The following is a 21,963-nucleotide window of genomic DNA, read 5'->3' as shown; positions in this document are numbered from 1 at the left end:
CCCCTTCCTTCTGCACTACGGCAAACACCTAGTAACAGGCGGCGAGGACTGAAGAATTAACCTAACAAACAGGACTGACCGAAGGAGTCGCGCTGAAGAGGTGCGACTGACACGAGCACCATAAACACGGTGGATTCAGTCTGTACATAGCTGTAACCACCTGTGTTTGTAAACTGCTGATTGTTCTACGGCCTCTGGTTGTAACCAATCCAGTCACATTTGCTTCCTGTTTGATCACAACAGAAACGCACTGGACAGGTTTCCGAGGCGCTCCCTTAGGAAACCCCACGCACAATGCGCACACACCGCCTTCAGCTCCCGCACGGCCAGCTCCGCACCTCGCCTGTTGTGAGTCACGTGACCGCACCGGGAGCGACGCGCGCCCCGCCGGCACTCTTCATAGCGGCAGTGGCGGTGGCCACCTGGCAACGGGCACTTCCGCTTCCGGGGCCGGGCGGCGAGGCCCGGCCGCGCTTAGGCCGCGGCCGGCGGCGGGTGAGAACGGCGTGCGCTGGCGGGGCGAGCGGGCAGTATGTGGCCGCCGCCTCCCTGGCTGCTGGCGGGGCTGGTGCTGGCGGCGCGCTGCGGAGAGGCCGCGGTGGCTCTGCTCGGCGGCCCCTTCGTCTCCCCGCAGCCCACGGAGACGGCGGGCGGCGCGACGCGGAGCAGCGGCGGGCGGCTGGCGGAGGTGTCGGTGCCGCCGGAGCAGGGCCAGCCCATGACGCAGCGCGCCCTGTCCGTGCTCGTGCTGGCCAGCGCCGCGCTCATCGTCTACTTCGTGATCCGGACTGTGCGGTGAGCGCGGCGGTGGGCGGGAGGAGCGGGCGGGACTTGAGCGGGCTCAGCGCTGTAAAGCGGCCTTTGGCGGATCCTCGTGGTGCTGCCCGGCGGGAGTAGCGACATCGGCGCCGTTCATCTGCTGAGTTCTCTGCATCCCGTTTTCACTAAACGCTTCTTGTGCGTTCCTGAGAGATCCTTAAAATCGTTCGGTGCCACCAAACTGCCTCTGTTTCTCATTGAAACTGCTTGCGTAACTTTATATCCTTTTAGGATTAACACCACACCAAGAAGTCTTTGTTGCTGGGTTTTGTCCTTGCGTACTCAAACTCTGAACAACATGCTTAAACTCCTGGGCAAGCCTCGAATGTGTGATTACTCAGAAAGTATATGCGTTATAACTATATTTCTTCATTACATTTGTGTGTTTTTTTTTTTTTTCTCCTCAGAACAGTTAGCACAGTTTACATGTTCTTTATGATTGATTCCAGAAAGGTAGAAAGGCATTGTTCTGTACTTGGCCCTTACAAAAACACGCCGTCTAAGCAGAGCAAGACAGCTTGCTTTTTCTTAGCTTCTGTAGGATGTATTCCAGCAGCCATCAGACTTACTGTCTTCATCATGCATATCTTGATAGCTGTATATTCTAAAGGAAACTATATAGCTTCTAAACCAAGTGAAAACAGACTGGTGTTGGATTTCTGAGTAGTACTCTGGAAAGAACAAATAAAATAAATGAAAGCCTGTCGTTACAAGAGCTGCAGAAAAAACTTCTCATATATTCTCATAATTTTCTGTGTAGTTGGGAGTTGTGCTTGGAATAGTATTGCTAGCACAGGAACCTGAAATGTCTTTGGATCTGTGCAGCACCACAGCAACAAAAACACTGGTATATTCTCAACACTGATTTTTCTCCTGACTCCAAAACATCACACTAGGCACTGTGAAGAAAATCAACTCTGTTCCAGCTGAAACCAGAACAGTTAGGAAGGTTACTGTTTTGTGTTTGAAACTGAAGTGTTGTCTTCTAGGTGCTAATGTAGAGGAAAGTTAAGCCTTGTTTGTTCTGGAATTCTGCAGTAATTTCTGTAAGTTCCTGAACTATTAATGCTGGGGCTTTCATTCCCTCTGGGATTCCATAGAGAAAATCAGCTTCATCTTGGTTATGTAGATGCTTATGAGTTGGAAGAAGAGGCACTGTGCTGAGTTGTTTCACTGATTCTGCAAAGCAGATGGGAATATTTCCTCTTTGGAAGGAAAACAATTGTAAATGTAAGGTTATGTGTTGTTATGTATATGCATAATAAAAAAAAAAAACAAAACCAAACAATTGATGCTTAACCAAGAGTAGCATCTTGGTGTGTGAAATACTGAGTAAAGTTTTCCTTTTTGAGAGCAAAGGAAAAATAATTACTTCAGATTGATTTTTAGTAAGCAAAATATGTCATGCCAAAACATACCCTATGTGTGAGGAATGTCGCTTTTATGACAAAAGTAAGCAGGTTTAAATTCAAACCTTGTCCAATACAAGTACTCAGCTCTGTTGAGGTTTAGAGTGATGTGGCACTGGAAATACTACAAATTTACAGCTTCTACTTCAGATTTGATTGTGTTGGTGACAGTCACTTCTGAGGTCAGATGTGCTTTGAGTCAGCCAGCAAAATCTTGTGGTTTTATTTTTTCCTGTTTCTGAGATCCTTCCATGGGAAAAGTGGAAGTGAAAGTGGACACAGTCATATCTGGCTGTAAGTGACCAGGTGTTGGTATCTGGGAAGGGCATAGAGGTGACCTTTATGAGCAGAGCCCAGCACATGTCAGAGCAAAGCAGCTCCAGCTGCTCCAGAAGGGGCCCACTAGTGGCCAGAGCTGAGCCATGAGTGATGCTGGCTGTGCTCTGGAAGAAGAGATCTAAGAAAGGGAAATGCTGCTGTACACCAGCAGCTAGGAGACGGGAGTGAGATATGGGAGAGAAGCAGCCCTGCAGGCATCAAAGTCAGTGCAGAAGGAGGTCAGGAGATGCTCCTGATGCGGAGCAGAAGTTCCCTGCAGCCTAGTAGAGGCTTGTAGTGAAACAAGTTGTCCCCCAGCAGCCCACAGGCACCATGGGGAGCAGCCGTGCAAGAGCCATGGTGAAGCAGGTAGATGAGGCCTGAAAGAGGCTGGAAGCCACTGGAGAGCCCCTACAGGAACAGACCCTGGGAGCCTGTGGTGGGGCAGGATGTCTTGGGCAGGTATCTGCTAAGGATGAGCCCTGTAGTATGTAACTGTTGGAGCAGTGTTTAGAGAGCTACAGCCTTTGAGGTGGACCCCACGCTAGAACAATTATGATGAGGAACCACAGAATCACTTGAAGTGAAAGAGACCTTTACAGGCCATCTAGTCCAACTCTGCAGCAATGAACAGGGACATCTACATTTTGATCAGGTTGCTCAAAGACCTGTCTAGTCTGACCCTGAATGTTTCAAAGGACAGGTATTCACCACCTCTCTGGGCAACCAGTGCCAGTACTTCACTAACTTTGTCATGAAAACCTTTTTCTTTATATCCAGTCTACATCTCCCATTTTAGCTTGAAACCATCTCTCTTTGTCCTGTAAGCCTGCTAAAGAGTCTGTCCCCTTCTTTGCTATAGCATCCGTTTACATACTGAAAGGCTGCTATCAGGTCTCCCTGGAGCTTTCTCTTGTCCAGGCTGAAGAGCACCTGCCCTCTCAGCCTGTCCTCATAGGGGAAACGTTCCATCCCTTGAATCGTTTTTGTGGCCCTGATGTGGACATGCTCTAACAGATCCATGTCTCTCTTGTACTGAGGACTCCCCATTTAGACACAGTACTCCTCCAGGTGAGGTCTCACCAGAGCAGAGAATAGGGGCAGGATACCTTTTTCACCTTGCTTACTGTGGTTCTTTTGATGCAACCCAGGATATGGTTGGCTTTCTGGGCTGTGAGGGTACATTGCTTGTTCATGTCCAGCTTGCCATCCAGGTCCTTTTTGGAAGGGCTGCTCTCAATTCTTTTAGTTCCCAGCTTGTACTGATAGTGAGGGTTGCCGTGACCTAGGTACAAAGCCTTGCTCTTGGATTGGTTGAACCTCATGAGGTATTCCTGAACTCAACTGCTTCAACCTTTCTAGATCTGTCTTGGTGGCATTCTGTCCCTCAGACATGTCAGCCACTTGGTGTTATCTGCAAACGCTGAGTATGCACTCAATCCCACTGTTAACGTCACTGATGAAGATATTAAAGAGCATTTGTGCTAGTACTGATCTCTGAGGAACACTCATCACTGATCTTCATCTAAACACTGAGCCATTGATCACTGCACTGGGTGTGATGTCTGTTAGCTGGCTCAGGAAGTTATCCTCTGTACATTCCAGGAGCCTCCGTGTTACTTTTCCAGGAGATGTAGGAGGCAACACCCCCTCTTCTCTCTCCTCACCTGTCCCTTTTGAGCAGCTTGTAGGTGTTGATAGTCAAGCTCCAGTCATGGGAATCATCTCACCAAGTTGGCTACTACACCATGTTTTTCTAGTAAGAAACAGTGCAGATAAAGCACTATGAACTGACTGATCACACAGCGTTTCCCATCCTGCCATGAAGCTCCAGATCAGGGAGAAGAAGGACGAGTGGGTGTGATATTGAGCACGGTATTAAAGGGGAAGGCTGAGGAAGATGTTCCTACTTGCAGTTCTTACTGCCCTACACTGTTATAGATTGGTAATAAATTAGTCTTCCCTGAGTTGAGTCTAGTGACAGTAGCAGTTGAGTTCCTCTGTTCTTATCTCAACTTATGAATTATTGCATCTAATTTTTTTCTCCTGTAATGCTGAGGAACAGATGTATGATGGTAGAAACACAGAGGCTAGCTGAGGTCAACCTGGCACCCAGGGCTTGACTGCCCTTTGGGGAAGAGTCTTTGCCTGACCTTTGCCTGACCCTTCCCTGAATCAGCTCCGTGCCTTTCCATCAGGTCCTGTCACTATTGCCAGAGAGGAGAGATCAGTACCTTATGGTCCAGGCATTACCTGTTTACAGGAATAGGCTTTAAAAGCCTGTGTTTTCAAGATGCTCTTGTGTTTAGTTTAAGTGTATGTGTAAGTGATTTGTTTCTTGGTGCACAAAAACATTTACCACCTTGGACCAGTACATTTTTAAATGTGTAAAAAAAAAAAAAAAAAAAAAAAAAGCTTTTGAAATGTTCATTGGTGAAAATGCTTGTCTGAAGAATTCAATTTATACTGGTAGCCAAAAAAATTCAAATTAACTTGGACATCATGACTTGCAGCTGCAACCTTAAGTCCACGTGAGAAAAATGCTTGTTTGCTAGTGATAGTCTAAGAGAAGATGTATACAAGTTATTTTGTACTCTCAACATTTTTTTTTTAATAGCTGTTTTTATCTTTATTCTGCTGGAACAGTTTTGTTACACTCATAAACCACTGATTGCCAGAAATTTAAGTATTGTTTAAGATAACTTGCATATAGATACTGAATAATGATAAAAGTTCTTTCCAAAATCATTAAATCTTCAGTTATTATACTTTGTTACCAGAAACTTGAAACCTTTCTGAATGGATGTTGTCTCAGCGAATGGGCACTGTGCTTTGAGGAAACTGCCTGGTATTTGTCCTGTTATGTTCCTGCTCATGTACGTCAGCACAGATGAAGCATGTGTTTTGTAGATTGGATTTGTGGCTGAAATTTGTGACAGTACTCATGTTAGAAATTGAAGGTTTAGATAGAAAACTTTCAGTTTCTTTTGAACTTTTTTTTCCCTTAGGATGAAACCATGCATATTGTTAACAAACATAAAGGTTTCAGGAGCTTATACAAAATTTCACCATATTTGCATCCTTCAACTTCATTTATTCATAGAAACAATCTATATTTAAAAATTAGAAGTAACATTTTTCCAGCTCTGATAAAGACTACCTGGAAAATTTAGATAACTGTTTGTTTTTGTTGGGATGCAGTTGTCAAAGCCTTGCTTGGTTAAATGATGTAGCAATCTCTTTCTTTATTAATTCTGTTCATTCTGATAAAAGATACAAGTTTTTGATTTTCAGAGCCATTTGGCTTTGTTTGAAGGTGATGCCCTGAAAATCCATTTTGAAGAAAATCATGTGGGAGCTGATACAACTTTGCTGCTGTGGCTATAACACTATTTTTTTTCTCCACATATAATTAATGTAAACTATAGCAAGTTCTCACACTTTCTTACTGATGATGCAATTTCTCTGTCAGGGGAAAAAAAAACCCATCTGATTTCATTTCTAGCTTTGTGTATGGGACTTCTTTCAATTGCACTTTTATAGAAGTTGCCTCTTTGTGCTGTGAAGATGACTTTGGGAGGTATTTTCAGCAGTTGTGACAACTGAGTGTGCAGTAGCAAGTTGTCTGAGGCACCTCTTGAGATTGTGTGTTCTGGCATCCTGCAACCTCCAGTAGGCTGCTCAGCTCTTGGTGGGTTGCTTTGTGTATGTGCCTTGAAGATGATTTGTCATCCATATGTCCCTGTATTTAACCATCACAGGAAGAAAGTCTGTGGGTTTTTTCTCTTTTTTTCTTTTTTTTTTTTTTCTGGTATTGTTATTGTTTTGTTGTTGTTGTTTTCCTCCAATTGTACTATTGAGGAAAGCTTTTTTTTTTTTTTACGATGCAGCAGATCTTTCCCAGGCTTTATTTGCTGTGATAGTTAGCTGTGTATTTTACAATAAAACTTCATGTCTCTTGTGCATTTTCATACGTTTTAATATTCACTCCTTCTATAACTGAAGATTTTCCAAAGAACAATGAATGTAGTAACAAGACCATACAAAATATCCATCAGAACTAGAAATAAGGAACTTTAGACATTGTGATGCCTCATTCATTTTGACAATTTTATTTTTGCCTTCCATGCTTAGAGTTGATATTTGACACAAAATGCCTGACAATGAACAGAAACACTAATATTACAGTTCATACATTGTTGTTTTTTTCTTTTTTCTACCCTTCCTCTTTCTGGATAGTTCTGCTTACTTACAGGAAACCTATTGCAGTCAATGGTGATCTCCCATATTTATGTAGGAAGAAGAGCAGGCAGGCTCTTAGTTCTTCAGTCTTCATGATTTGGTGAGAAAACAGATAGCAGATGAGATGAAATGGCTTTTTTCTTTTAGACAACTGTTACAATATGCTACACAATTTGTCATACTACATCAGACTTCCAAAAAACAGTTCAGTATGAATTAAGTATCAGATAATAATTTTAAATAAGTTTCTAGGGAGTTACTTTTAAGCCTTTTGGATTGAGATTACTGAATTTCTTTTATGGGTATAAGATCTGTAGCTCATGTGTGCCCTTCACAGAAGACATTAGCTTTGACTAATAACTTTATGAGGATATTTTTTGTAACTGGCATAGTTCATGGTTCAGGAAAGATCAATTTAGTTTGAAATATTCATTAATGGAGAATGTGAATAGATTGTACCATATTGTGTAGTACATGGTATAAGAAGATATTTCCACTTTTAAGAAGATGTATTCTGGCTCATATGTAAAACTTGTCTGTATGCTTGATGTGATTGGAAAGCTACAGTTCCCTTGTCCTGTACTTCTCAGAATCCTCTGATGTACTGTGAAGAGGAAGTGCAGGGAACAAGGGACATTTGTAGAGCTTAATAACAGTAAAAAGTTTCTAGTAGAATGGCACTTTACATAAAGAGAGAGATCAATTAGCAATTACTACTGTATTGAACTGATCTTGTTTCAAGTGTGTGTGGCATTTAGAAAGCATATTCCCTTGCACCTGTGCTAATTAGGATAACTTGGAAAAAACAAATTCTTAATCATCATCCTCCCAGCTGTTTGCAGTTCCATGTTTCTTTAATCTTTTTTCTTTAGATGTGCTTTGGACTTGGCCTGCTTTGTTCAGCTCTCATTTTATTTACATATTTTCTGTTTTTTTGTTGTTATTTCTTTTTTAAATACCAACATTTTTTAGTTCTTAGCTCTGCTCTTACGGTCTATCATCTATGCCACTTTTGGTATTAATATTTGTTTTTATCCTACTGCAGATTCCTCCACTGTAGTCAGCTGTTCTTGTGAAATTATTGAGACTGAACATAAAATATGGATTTTTGTGTAACTTTAATTGCATTTTTCATAGCTTCATCTTATTAGAACGCAAGGAGTCAGGAATAACTACAGTGATAAAGGTAATCCTTTTTAAGTTATTGAGAATGCTACTGACCTTATGCAGTCAGAATTTTGTGATAGACTTTTTTTTTTTATCACTGGTTAGAAAAACAAACTTTTGTAAACACTCCTGACAGTGCACTAGCATCCTAGGTATGTCTGCACATGTATATGCTACAAGGATACTGGAGATGCTTGCACGATTAGTTTGTTAACTAATTTGTATGTAAACTAACTTTTCGTATCACAGTAATTTGGTTTTCTGTTTTCCGGTAGGATTCATGTGAACCTTTAAATTTGTGCAAGCGTTTTGGTACCATTTGCGTGGACTAGCCTGTTAGAATATCTGTGAGTGCTTACACCAAAATTAGTTGTGTACCTTTTACTTTAATAAAAACAAAAGACACATTAAAGCTACCATATTTTTCATCATACCTTCATCATAAGGTTTCGGAATGTTCCTCAGCTTGGTACGTTATAATTGTTTCACTTCTTTCTTTGTTGAGAACTGATTAAAGAGTTTTTGTGTTGAGCTGAAAGGTGAAATTTTTGTGTTCTTGTGATTAGCTTTAACTTTTAACAATTAAATTATGCTAAAGCACATGTATGGCACAACAGCTGCTGCTGTTTCAAATCAAGTAGAGGAAATTATAATGCTGACTATTTCTTTTTATACTTCGGTTGTTCCAGAAATAATGCCTCCTATTTATTTCTGTGGAATTACAACAGAGCACAATAAAACTACTTGGTAGAGCAAATTTGCAGTTACAAAACACTCTTTTTCAGTATGGCCACCACCATTAACTATGCATTATCCCCAGCAATGCACGAAAGCCTGCATGCTGCTCATAAAAATCTTCATGGCATCCAGAATGGGGCTTATCTTTCATGTCCTTGCTGCTGCAATGTACCATCTGCTGCCTCACTGTGCTCACAGTAAGCACAATCCACTGTTTGGTCTTCAGAAACTTCAGCAAGCTTAATGAATGTCAATGGGTGCTTTTTTTTTTTTTTTTTTTTTTTTGCATGGGGGAATTCACTGACACACCAATGCTTCATATGCATTTCTATGTCAAACTCCTTTCTCTCAGAGTGTCCTTTTGCTGCCATCTGTCACATGGCAACAAAATGTAATGGAATATTGATGGGAAGGTTTGGCCTCTACTGCCATGCCACCAACATCTGGCCCTGACATGTGGGCCAGGGTAAGAAAATACGAGGCAATTCTTTCGAGGCAGCCCTTGTACTATCATTTTCTTTTTATAATGCCATATCCTGAAGAAAGGTATGTTTTGTACCAGAGGAGATCTAAGTCATTGGGATGAGCATTAGCATAAAAACTGTACATAGTAGAAGTTCTGAAAGCTGTGAACGCCTTTCCGAAGTACCTAGCTTAGGTTTGTAAATTCTGCTTCTGAAGTTGCTGAAAGGAAGTGCTGTGTCTCTGGATTTAGTTGTAAGAGTCTAGAATACAGACTTTTACTTTTTTTTTTTTTTTAATCTTGTCGTTTTCACATTGCTGGTCTTTGTGAGACTAAACTAATTGAAAGCAGCTCTGTAAATATTTTGTAACAGGCATCTTTACATTTGCTTTGCTGAGAACCTTGTAATGAGAGTTCCCCTACCTCAAAGGGTTGTGCAAGACATACTAGATACATACAGAGATGCAAAGCCAAAAACAAGGCTTACGTGGGAGCCAGACCTACACAGTGAAGCCACAGAACAGATTGATTTGTATAAAAGCGGTGCTGTTTATTCAAGATGTTTATTACTCATTTCTGTAAGAGATGTTTGGGTTTCTCAGACCTCATGTTGCATATTTTACTGCACTTTATTTGATTTAATATTAAACAGTGTAGCTTTTTTAATTCATGAAGTCTTCCATAGGCTGAGCTAAAAATGATGGCACCTATGGATTGTCCTGTATATCTGTTACAGTTTTCCTGTGTTTCTCTCTGATCTCTTGTTCTGCAAAACATGCAGGAAATACTTAGTAAGATATATTTTTTTTTCTCATTGAAGGCTCTGCTAGTAGTATATTTTGTACGTTGGCATGTATTTTTATCTGTCTCTTGCATTTAGCTACTGAATAGCTTTCTGCATTCACTTTCTTGTTAGCTATTAAGTGCCTTTTTGTATTCTTTAATTCTATACAGAACTAAAGGTGACAAACGATTATTGGCATCAGTCATTTCCTGTAAATTCTTCATGCTTGGAACTGTCTGACAACTGAACTTCACTGAGCTAAGGGTGTACACTGTAATTACACTAACTTCTTAAAATTCATGATCTGTCTCACTGTAGCAGTGTTTTATGGGGATAGTTCTTTTGCACTGTTGAAATTGAAAGTAGGATGAAATTAAGTGAACTTATACATCTCAAAATACATTTCAGACTCAGAAGACATAACAGGAAAACAAGAAGATACGGAGTTTTGGATACAAACATAGAAAACATGGAGCTGACACCACTAGAGCAAGATGATGATGATGATACAACACTATTTGATGCCAATCATCCTCGAAGGTTTGTATATAGACGCTGAATGTTTGTCTACAAGTAGAAATGAAGCTGTACAGATGATAAGAAGCTTGACTGAGAATGCTCAGTATTTTGTTTAATATGTGTGTAGTTGGAGACGTAATGTCAAAATAAACTCAAATTTAAATGGGCAAGAATTTAGTAGGCAAGAATTTAGTAGGCAAGGTTATTACTTCAGTTCTTGATCTACTCTAGAACACGAACACCTTTGTCTTTGACTTTGTCTTTGACATATGAGTTCCAGAGAAAGTCAACAACTAACTTATAAGCTTTACAACTTCAATTATTCCATTCTTGGATATTTCACTCTTGTTACTTACTGTATGTATTCTTGTTTCTATCTCCTTATAATAAGAACAGAAGTATCATTTAAGTTAAGGTATTTTGCATCTATAAAACAGCAGACCTCTATTGGCAATGCTTCTAAGTGTTACCTAAGGAAAAAAATCAAGTTGTGATGTAGTGTTGTAGTTTTGTTTTGTTTTTTTTTAAAAAAAAAAAGCTGTCCTAATTTCCAAATGCTCATCTTCTTTTAAAATTAAAATACTGCAGCAAATTATCATGTACTTTAGCTAAACCAAGCAATTTGGAAGTATTGGAAAGTATCTTCCGAATCCCCCGATCCAGACCATTTTTAGTATAATCATTAGGATGACATATGATCTAAACAATCTGAATACATTAGAAGTATTTCATTTATCTGATGACATAGCTATTGTCAGATAAGTATTTATCAGCATTTAGCGTATGTAATTTCTCACATACTATGTGAGAGAACTTCTACTATTTAAATATTGTTTATTTTAACAGTGTCAGTTTCAGATGAAAACTAAAAATACCCAGTGTTTTCACCCAAGTCCAAACACTCAGGAAAAAGTGGGAAAAGAAGTGGGATGTTTCAGTAGTGTTAGAACATGTCATAGCCCTATGTAAATGTGTAGTGATGTAACTTGTAGCATAAACAAATGTTTGTTTCTTCTCTGTGGGCCTGTAAAACGTCCCAAAATTTGATAGTGTTAGCTTATAGAAGAGGTGATGTCAAGATTGAGCCACACTGCAAGAAGAACAATTGTATTCAAGTAACTGAGTATCCTCACTGAACTTCTGCATATGTTTCTGTTTACTTGCTAAGGAAATTTACTGAATAGAAGTACTACTCTCACAAGAGAATTAATAGAAAATTGTAGAATCATTAGGATTGGAAAAGGCCCTTAAGACCAAGTCCAGCTATCAACCCATCATCACCATGCCCGCAAACCATGTCCCTCAGTGCCACATCTAAAAATTTCCTCAGTACTTCCAGGGGTGGTGACTCCACCACTTGCTTGGGCAGTCTGTTCCAATGCCTGACCACTCTTTCAGAGGAAAAATTTTTCCTTATATCTAACCTGAACTTCTTCTGGTGCAACTTTATTCATTACGTCTCATCCTGTTGTTGTAATCCAGGAGAAGAGACTAATCCTACCTTGCCACAACCTCGTTCTAGGTAGTTCCAGAGAATGATAAGGTCTCCCTTGAACCTCTTCTTCTACAGACTGAACAATCCCAATTCCCTTAGCTACTCCTCATAAGACTTGAGGTTCAGACCCTTCACCAACTTTTTTGTTCTTTGGACACATTCCAGCAGTTCAGTGTCTTTCTTTTAGTTAGGGGCCCAAAACTGAACACAATACTGAAGGTGTAGCATTGCTAAAGCTGAGTACAGTGTGATGGTCACCTTGCTACTCATTCTGGCTATACAAATCCTATTATAAGTCAGGATGCTGCTGGCCTTCTGGGCACACTGCTGGCTTATGTTTAGCAGGCACCCCACATCATTTTCAGCTGTGCAGCTTTCCAGAAACACTGCCCTAAGTTTCTAGCATTGTATGGAGATGTGACTGAAGTGCAGCACCTGGCTCTTGGTTGTTGAACAGCTTGCATCAGCCTATGAAAACATTACTGTTTTTTCAGGATTGCTCAGAAAGTAAGTGCTTAAGTGATAAAAGACATTTCTGAAATGGGAGATGAAGAAAACAAAGATTTTAAGTTATATGTAGTCAGTAAAGTGAATATACACAGCACATGTATGTTGAAAGCTTGCTGTGTTCCCTTCTGTATAGAGAGAAGCTGTCAAAATTTCACAAGTTATGTTTATCTTGAAATTTTTGCATAGAACATGAAGAATTGTGCTGGACAATCTGAATATGTTCAGCAAAACTCTCAGTAGTTCTTGATAGAATACTGCTGATACTTTGCAAAGGGACAGCATTTCTAGGAAGGAAGCTTAAAAACTAATGTGGAGTACTTTTTAAATATATACATGTATCAGTAATTGGAAATATACTTTTGTCAATTTCATTCATCTTGTTGTATCTGCATGACAACCTGTGGAAGTTTCACATTGGGCAGCTAAGCTCCACGCTGTTTACACTCCCTCCTCCTTAGAGAACAGGGAGAAAATATGATGACAAGATGCTGATAGGTTAAGATAAGGACAGGGAGATCACTCTCAAATACAGGCACAGCTTAATCATAGAATCACAAAGTTGGAAAGGACCTACAAGATCATCTAGTCTGACCGTCCCCCTACTACCGTTGCTACCATAAGCCTCTAAACTATATCTCATAGCTCCTCATCCAGATGCCTCTTGAACACCACCTCCCTCCCTGGGCAGCCATTCCAGTGCCTGACCACTCTCTGAGAGAGAAAGTTCTCCCTTATGTTGAATCTAAATCTCCTCTGGTACAACTTCTGGCCATTTCCTTGGATCCTGTTTGTTGCCTGGGAGAAGAGGCCAAACCCCTCCTCACCACAACCTCCTTCAGGAAGTTGTAGAGTGCAGTGAAGTCTCCTCTAAGCCTCCTCTTCGCTGGACTAAAGAATCTCAGTTCCCTCAGCTGCTCCTCATAAGATTTGCGCTCCAGACCCCTCACCAGTTTCGTTGCCCTTCTCTGGACACATTCCAGGACCTCAGTGTCTTTCTTGTTGTGCGAGGCCCAAAACTGAACACAGTACTCAAGGTGCGGCCTCACCAGTGCTGAGTACAGGGGAATGATTACCTCCCTGCTCCTGCTGGCCACACTATTTCTAATGCAGGCCAGGATGGCATTGATCCACTTGATCACTTGGGCACACTGTCAGCTCATGTTCAGCCGAGCATCAACCAACACCCCCAGGTCCCTTTCCTCTTCACAGTCATCCAGCCACTCATCCCCAAGACTATAGCGCTGCATGGGATTATTGTGGCCAAAGTGCAGGACATGGTACTTAACCTTGTTGAACCTCTTCCCATTCAACTCAGCCCAGCGATCCAGCTTATCTAGATCCCTCTGAAGGGCCTCCCTACCCTCAGGCAGATCCACACCACCTCCCAGCTTGGTGTCATTTGCAGACTAACTGAGGGTACACTCAATCCCTTCATCTAGGTCATCAATAAAGATCTTAAACAAGATGGGCCCCAGTACTAACACCTGGGGGACACCTCTTGAGATGGGTTGCCAGCTGAACTTAGCTCCATTAACCACTACTCACTGGGCATGGCCCTCTAGCCAGTTCCTTACCCAAAGAAGGTATACCTGTCCAGGTCACGGGCAGCCAGGTTCCCCAGAAGAATACTGTGAAGGACCGTGTCAAAGCTTTTGCTGAAGTCTAGGTAGCCTACATTAACAGCCTTTCCCTCATCTACCAGGCTGGTCACCCAGTCATAGGAGAAGATAAGGTTGGTCAAGCACAACCTGCCTTTCATGAACCTGTGCTAGCTGGGCCTGATCCCCTGGATGCCACGCACATACCTTATGATCTCACCCAAGATGATATGCTCCATAACTTTCCCTGGTACTGAAGTCAGGCTTACAGTCCTGCAGTTCCCCAGATCTTCCTTATGGCCCTTCTTGTAGATGGGAGTCACACCAGCAAGCCTCCAGTCTTCTGGGACCTCTCCAGATAGCCGGGAATGCTAGTAGATGGCAGAGAGCAGCTCGGTAGTCACTGCTGCCAGCTCCCTCAGCACCCTAGGATGGAGCCCGTCTGGTTCCATGGACTTTTGACAGTCCAGATGGAGGAGGAGCTCTCTAACCATCTTCACCTAAATCAACAGGGGTGTAATTCTGCATAGCATCCCAGACTTCCAGATCAGGGTGTAAAGTGCCCTGAGGATAACTGATCTGCCTACTAGAGGCAGATGTAAAGAAGGCATTGAGGACCTCAGCCTTCTCCTTATCTTCAGTGGTCACATTCCCCGCTGCATCAAGGATGGAAATTCTCCTTGGTTCTTCTCTTACCTTTGATATATTTATAAATGGATTTCTTATTCCCTTTTACTGCATTTGGCAATCTGAGTTCAAGTTGGGCTTTTGCCTTCCTAACTTCCTCCCTGCGTACCTTACCAACTTCCTTGTAATCTCCCCAAGTAGCCTGTCCCTTCTTTGAGAGGACATAGACTCACTTTTTCTTCTGGAGTCTCAACAATAGTTCTTGGCTCATCCACACCGGTCTTCTTCTCCTACAGCTCACATTATGGCATTCATGGGCAGCCTGCTCTTGCATCTTTAAGATTTCCATCTTGACGAGCATCCAGGCTTCCTGGACCCCTTTACCCTTAAGGAGTGACACCCAAGGGACCTGTGCTACAGGCATCCTGAACAGGTCAAAGTTCTCCCTCTTGAAGTTCAAGACAGCAGTTTTGCTCATCGCCCTTATGACATCTCCAAGAATTTCTATTTTTAAGAATTTATTTTATTTTTAATTTTTTTAATTAAGGGAGATGAATGCAATTTATTGCCTATTAATTACAGTCTAGAGCATAAAGCAAGCTAAAGCCACCTTCCTGCAATCCACACTTTTCTAATTCTTCTACACTGCTTGGTGCCCATTAGCTGCAGGGGGACAGCCTGCTACACCATGGGCCTCCCCTGGGTGCAGAGGAATTCTGCTCTGTACTTAGAGAGCCTCCTGCATTAACCTGGGGTTCCACAGGGCTGCTTCTCTCCCATTTCACACCCCTCTCTCCTGGCTGCTGTTGTGCAGTGGTTTTCTCTTAAATCTTAAGTCCTCTCTTCTAGAGCATCCCCACCATTATCTGTGACTCAGCTTGGGAAGTGGCAAGTGCTTGTTGGACCAGCTGGGACACTGCTTGGCTAGCTGAGCAGAGGTCAACTCTGTGGCCTCCCCTTCTACCAGAATCCTGCCACATGGGCTCAATACACACCTTAATAATCATTGTTCCCTAATTAAGGAGTACAAAATGTATAAAGAATCAAAACAACTGAAACTGCTTGATGATAAAACTGAAACAATTTGATGATAACAATACCTCAAATATTTTCAAATGATATTTTCACTTTGTACTTTGCAGATGATTTGGAGCTTGTTCCCGTTTTTTATTTTAGAGTAACACAAATACGCAGTCAGGCATGGAGCAACTATGAGACTAGCTAGAGAGGTCTTGGATGGGTTTTGATTTTAATCTCTGTCATGAGCAAATCAGTGTTGCAGTTTTGCATAACTACAGTCACTCAGCTTATTCAGTTCATAATTTTCTTACTGCCATTGATCACAATGGAATGCACTCAAAAACTGAACACAGTCTCAGGAAAGTAGGTGTATAGTTAACACATTCTGGTGAGTTCATATGCTCTTCTTATGGACAACAAATTATGGAAGCAGTTACCTATACAAAAGAGTTATATGTTTCCGTATGACTTGCTGTAGACTGCACTAGTATTCATTCTGCCTTGCTTTCTTTTCTAATTGAATCAACCAAGATCTTTTTTTTTAAGGTGTTAGTGCACAGGTCAGTACATTTTGTTAGAAAGTTCCAGGCGTGTTTTGTGTAAGCTGCTTTTTGACTCTTTATAAGGCAGAGCAGAGAAACTGGTTTCTCTCCTGAAATAAGTGTGGCTGTGTTTGTTAGTGTTGTGCTGATATGATTACTACTTTGTGTTGTTGCTGTTTCCTTTATAGCTATATGAAAAAAGCAGCATAGGTGCAACTTAAGTGTCATCCTCTTATCACTGATTTAGTGCTCTGTATACCATGTTGTCTCTGTGCCTTACCTGAGTCTTACCTGAATGTGAAGTTTTAACTCTTTTGTCCAGTAACTTACTGTTATATGTCAAAATCTGAAATTCTGACCTTTGGTTTCTCATCATGCATTATGACCTAGATGTCATCTGAGGGACAGTGTCTTGCAAGCACATCCTTGGTTTTTGAAGCTGTGTCATACAAGTAGTCCTCATTAAATCACTTCATGCATGCAGTACTTGCTAATTACAGTATGTTACTGAGAGTTACAAAGTTTCACTGTTTTACTTGGGGTTTAGTCTTACAGACTGTGCATTTTACATATATGCTTCTATATATATACATATGTTTTTTAGTTTTGTTATATATATTATTTTATGTATATTTTTGTATATGTATATAATATATAAAACAAACCTAAAAAACATGGAGATCTAATAACTCTATTTTGGAGGTTTAAATGAACAGTGTTTTATGGCATTTTACTTCACAGTAATGTGGTAACTACCTGTTTTTATGGGCAAATTTAGTAATAAAGAGTTGCACCCTTTAATGTTTGGTCTTTAAAAATGTGGACTAACATTACCCCTGAAACAGCATTTCACATTAATGCATCTGTTTCTTCTGTTGTAGATAAGTACGTGCCTTGCAATGAAAGAACTTACTTCTTGGACCAGATGAGACCGCTTCACAGGAGGAATAAGAAGCAAGAAGGTGTGCAAGATGGGGAGAGGCTAATTTAAACTTAGCATACTGCAGCATCCTTAGTTTGTTCCATAAATACTATATCAATTTGTTCTACCTTCCTGTATATAGAGAATTGTAAAGCCTGAAGAGAGAGGGTGCACTAAAATGAAAACCTATTTGGAAGGGAGATTACTTTTAAAACAGGGTATTTTTTGTTTGTTCTAAATCTTGTATGCCGTAAGTGTGGTATACAATTTTTCTACAACGATCTGGAATGTTAACAGGTTTTTGGCTGATATTAAATTATAAGTAAACTTAACCACTGTAGTTTACTCAGAATTGTTTTAACTCGGTTTTAACTGAGGAGATGCTTTACCCTTTGCAAATAAAAAGCCAAACTACTGCCTTTCATGTTGAAATTTTTTTAAAAACTAATAAATGTTGTGTGTAAGTTTAAGTGAAAAAATAAACCTGTTTACAATGTTTCTAGCATTTAGTGTGTTATTCAACACTATATAGATATTAAGGATATTATTAGGGTCTCATTAAACATAGTAATGCTGCACTTTTTGCAGTTAAGTCAATTTCTTTGTAAGGGCCATCTTTAACTGATGTGAAACAACTCTTGCTCCGCTGACTTAGTGGTATCAGCATTCAAACCTGTGATGAAGCAGACATCAGGACTTTAGGTAAAGTTCTTTACTTTTGTACTCTGTATTCATTTGTACTTTAAATCTGGGGAAAATACTAAACTTGAACCGTAACTCTAAAGTGAAAGGGTGACATCAGGAGCAGCAGTTACTCTGAAATATTCAGTAACATTCACATGAATGTAGTTTGTTTGTTTTCTTTAGCCAGTGTCCTAGAATTTAATAGAATAACTTTTAAAATAGAGAAGAGCTGATTTTTTAAAAATGTTTCACATCCTACAGTTCTCTTAAATATTATGGGTGAAATGTAGAAATTCCAGGTTGTTAAAATTACACTGGTGTAATTGTACCACTGATTTTGTATTTATCTAATCTCAAGGTATAAACTTGCAAACAGACTATTTTTCCTGATTATTCTGTCTCTTTTTGGAGGAGTATAGGAATATCTTCGAGATTACTTTTATAACAATGGGGAGTTGTCTGCTGTACATATATATATATATATATATATATTTAAAATTCTCTGCTAGCTGATTTGTACCCTATTTGAACCCTATTTATTTTGCCGTAGTAAAACTTTAGACTGGGTTTGAAGTAATCAGTCTTCCAAGCTAATGTTCATCTACAGTTTGCTCATGTGCCACACTCTGCTGGGAAAAACATCTACAATATTTACAATAAATTTAAATAAACAAATATACAAATATATATATATTAAATTTATTACAAAAAATAAAATAAAATTTACAATGTATTTACAATAACTTGAAGTCATTTTATTTCCTCTCCTCTTGTACACATTTTTGTCCATCCGTAGTTAAGGATAAAACTGAAATGAGAACACAGGACTGATTTTTTTAAAGAGACTTAGCTGGGGAATCTAGAAAGAAATATTGCAAAGAATAGTTGTGTCATCGGCTGCAAGTGAGAGAACAACAAGTTACACGATAGAGGGTAAGGCGTGTTATTCCCATATGAGAAGGGGACCATCATCATTAAAAAGTCAGTGTAACTGCAGATTTTCTAGCAGTGTTGCATGTTAAGCTTAGCAGTAGAGACCATCTTCCTGACTTCCTAGACTTGTTTTAATTTGCACAATTTTTTTAAGCTTTGAGCTGAATGTATCCTAAAGAGCCGTTATGTTTGCCAAGCATACATACTTGAAGTGTTGAGGTACGGCAGGGACACTGGGAGTACTTAGTTTGTAAGCTCTTGTCTATTCCAAGAAAATCAAGATTTTCCAGGAGGAAAAAAAAAAAAAGTTATTTGTGCCATCAAAATTATTAGCCTCTATTTTCTAGCATGAGTGATTATAGAAAAATTATAAAACTGGTAATAAATTGAGACAGTTGTGTTTTCTGGTATTCCAGATCATATATGTTTTGTGGTGCATAACTCCTCAATGCTGTCCTGATCATATCTAATTTTAGAAGTTGAATTTGGCTGTCACTGACATTATTCTAAAAGATCTGTGTTGCAACTATCTTGGACTTAACCAAGCAGCTGGAAATCTGCTCTAAATTTGTTGTTGTTGTTTGTTTATTTGTTTATTTATTTATTTAGAGAGAAAGATTAAAGGGGAATTGGATGTCTGCATAATATTATGTCTGCGTGGTGGTTGGTAACGCAGTATAAAAGGCTTTCAATCTATCCCAGCGGTATTGCAGTGAAAGTCTTTTATTATGTGGTAACACATGCTCAGTGATACCTAATCTCAGAATTTTTCCAAGTGTGGTTTACTGAGCATATGGCAGTGCTGGAACTTACAGAGTGAAAGGAGCTTATCTGCTTCAGCTCTACTTGATCCAGCCTATTTAGCATCTTCTTTGAGTAAGATGTTTGTGAAGTAGTTTGATGTCATGTAGATCTAGTTTTCAGTAAACAGTATTTAGAGATGGGCCCTTTTCCTGCTGAAGCAACACTTTGATCTAAAGTTACCTGAATACAATGTGTGTTTGCTGATTTCTCTGCTAAAATTTTCATCTGGCAAATAATGAAAAGGTTGATGTATCTACTTAAACAGATTTTTTCCCTAAATGAAATGGAAGGGGGCTGTCAGAGAATCTTAATTGTTTGCTCAGTGATTGAGGGCTTATGCATAACTTTGCATTAAATTATTTTCCTGAATTTTAAAATTTTAAAATAAAAACTTTTTTCCCCATCACCTTTCCCTGAATAAACAGTGTTATTTACCATATTTTCAGCTTGAGTGCTCTCTCTAAAAAACTTACGTGGAATTGAAGCCTTAGGGTTTTGTAGCAACATTAGAACCACACAATATTAGAACCTAAATATGTAGAAAACATCATTTTAAATAAATATGAATAACCACATGTAGTACACTGAGACATGACAGGATTAGGAGTTTTTAGCTCATTTTCACAGAGAGGCTATGATAGTGAGATTTATTTGCCTGAGCAGCTGTGGTGTTTCTGGTTCCAGTGTTACACAGAAATATCAGAGCTCCTGTGTGCAATACAGGTGTAACTAAAACATTTATAGTCCTCTGGATATTAACACAGAGAATGATTAAGATTTTAGTTGATGGCCTTGCCTACTCTGACTGTCCTTCAGAAAACCTCTAAAATTCATCTGGTTTGCTACAAGTTTCAAGAAAAGGAATGGTAAGGTAATAAATATGGCAAAGTTTATTATAAAACGTATTGCTCTTTATTTTGAATTTTAATGTGAAAAATCGCATTGCCCTTAATAGAGATGTATCTGTTATCACTATCTAAAAACTGAAATATTTCTCTCTATGTAACAGCATAGGTATTACGCAATCATAGAATCACCAAGATTGGAAAAGATCTCCAAGATCATCCAGTCCAACTGTCCATCTATCACCAATATCTCCCACTAAAGCATGTCCCTCAGTACAACATCTACACATTTCTCAAACACCTCCAGTGTCGGTGACTCCACCACCTCCCTGCTCAGCCTGACTACTCTTTTTGAGAAGTTATCCCTAACATCCAGCCTGAACCTCCCAAGGCTCAACTTGAGACCATTCCCTCTAGTTCTATTTCTAGTTCTATTACATGGGAGAAGAAACTGAACTCACTTTCACCACAACCTCCTTTCAGGTAGTTGTAGAGAATGATAAGGTCTCCCCTGAGCCTCCTCCAAGCCGAACAATTCCAGTTCCCCCAGTCTCTCCATATAAGACTTGTGTTCCAAACCCCTCACCAGCTTCATCATGGTTCCCTAGACATGCCACAGGGCCTCAGCATCTTTCCTCTAAAACTGAACACAGTACTTGAGATGCAGCCTCAGCAGGGCTGAGTACGGAGAGATGACCATGCTCCTCCTGGCAAGCGCTATTTCTGATAGAAGCCAAGATGCCGTTGGCCTTCTTGGTCACCTGGGCACAATGCTTGCTCCTGTTTAGCACAGTGTTGACTAATATCCCCAGGCCCATTTCCTCTATACAGTCTTCTGGCCACTGCCCAAAGCCTGTAGCATTACCTGGTGTTACTGTGGCTAAAGTGCAGGACCCTGGCCCTTGATCTTGTTGAAGTTTCATCTCACTGGCCTCAGCTCAGTTTTTTAGCCTGTCCACATCCCTCTGAAGGGGCCTTCCTATCTCCAGGCAGACCTACACTTCTTCCCAACATGGTGCAAACTTACTGAAGGTACACTCAATGTCCTCATCCAGGTTATCAATAAAGGACATGTCCCAGTACCAATCCTTGCAGAACACCACTCGTAACCAGTCACCAGCTGAATGTGACTCGATTCCCTACCACTCTCTGGGCCCAGCCATCCAACCAGCAAAGAGTACATCTGTCTAAGCGAAAGGTCGCTAGCTTCTCCAGGAGAATACTGTGGGAGTCAGTTTTGAAGGCTTCATTGAAGTCTGGGTAGACTATGTCAGCAGCCTTTCTCTTATTGACATGGCATCACTCAACAATAGAGATCAGGCTGGTCAAGCAGAACCTGCCTTTCATATATATGATGATGAACCTGTGCTGTCTAAAACTGATCTCCGAGTTGTCTAGCACATGCCAGATGATCGCCATCAAGATAGTATGTTTCATAACCTTTCCTGGCACTGAGGTTATGCTGACAGGCCTATACTTCCCCAGATTTTCCTTATGACCCTTCTTGTAGATGGACGTCACATT

The 21,963-nt window shown here is 40.3% G+C and overlaps 1 protein-coding gene across 1 annotated transcript; it reads left to right on the top strand.

Moving 5' to 3' along the window:
- The first annotated feature begins 461 nt into the window (after positions 1–461).
- Positions 462–17,678, top strand: FAM174A (family with sequence similarity 174 member A). Its single transcript, XM_031607049.2, has 3 exons — positions 462–795; positions 10,349–10,480; positions 17,133–17,678. The coding sequence occupies exons 1-3, from the start codon at positions 533–535 to the stop codon at positions 17,134–17,136; spliced, it is 399 nt and encodes a 132-aa protein (XP_031462909.1). The 5' UTR covers positions 462–532; the 3' UTR covers positions 17,137–17,678.
- Positions 17,679–21,963: the final 4,285 nt, after the last annotated feature.

This window comes from Phasianus colchicus, chromosome Z (genome assembly GCF_987193195.1).
Source record: "Phasianus colchicus chromosome Z, bPhaCol1.hap1.1, whole genome shotgun sequence".
NCBI classification, from domain to species: domain Eukaryota; kingdom Metazoa; phylum Chordata; class Aves; order Galliformes; family Phasianidae; genus Phasianus; species Phasianus colchicus.
This window is presented reverse-complemented; position numbering and strand designations above follow the sequence as displayed.

Excerpts from the sequence above, each read along its gene's own strand:
- FAM174A (XM_031607049.2), top strand. The coding sequence starts at position 533 with ATGTGGCCGCCGCCTCCCTGGCTGCTGGCGGGGCTGGTGCTGGCGGCG. Across the intron at positions 796-10,348 it reads TTCGTGATCCGGACTGTGCG|ACTCAGAAGACATAACAGGA; the intron begins GTGAGCGCGGCG and ends AATACATTTCAG.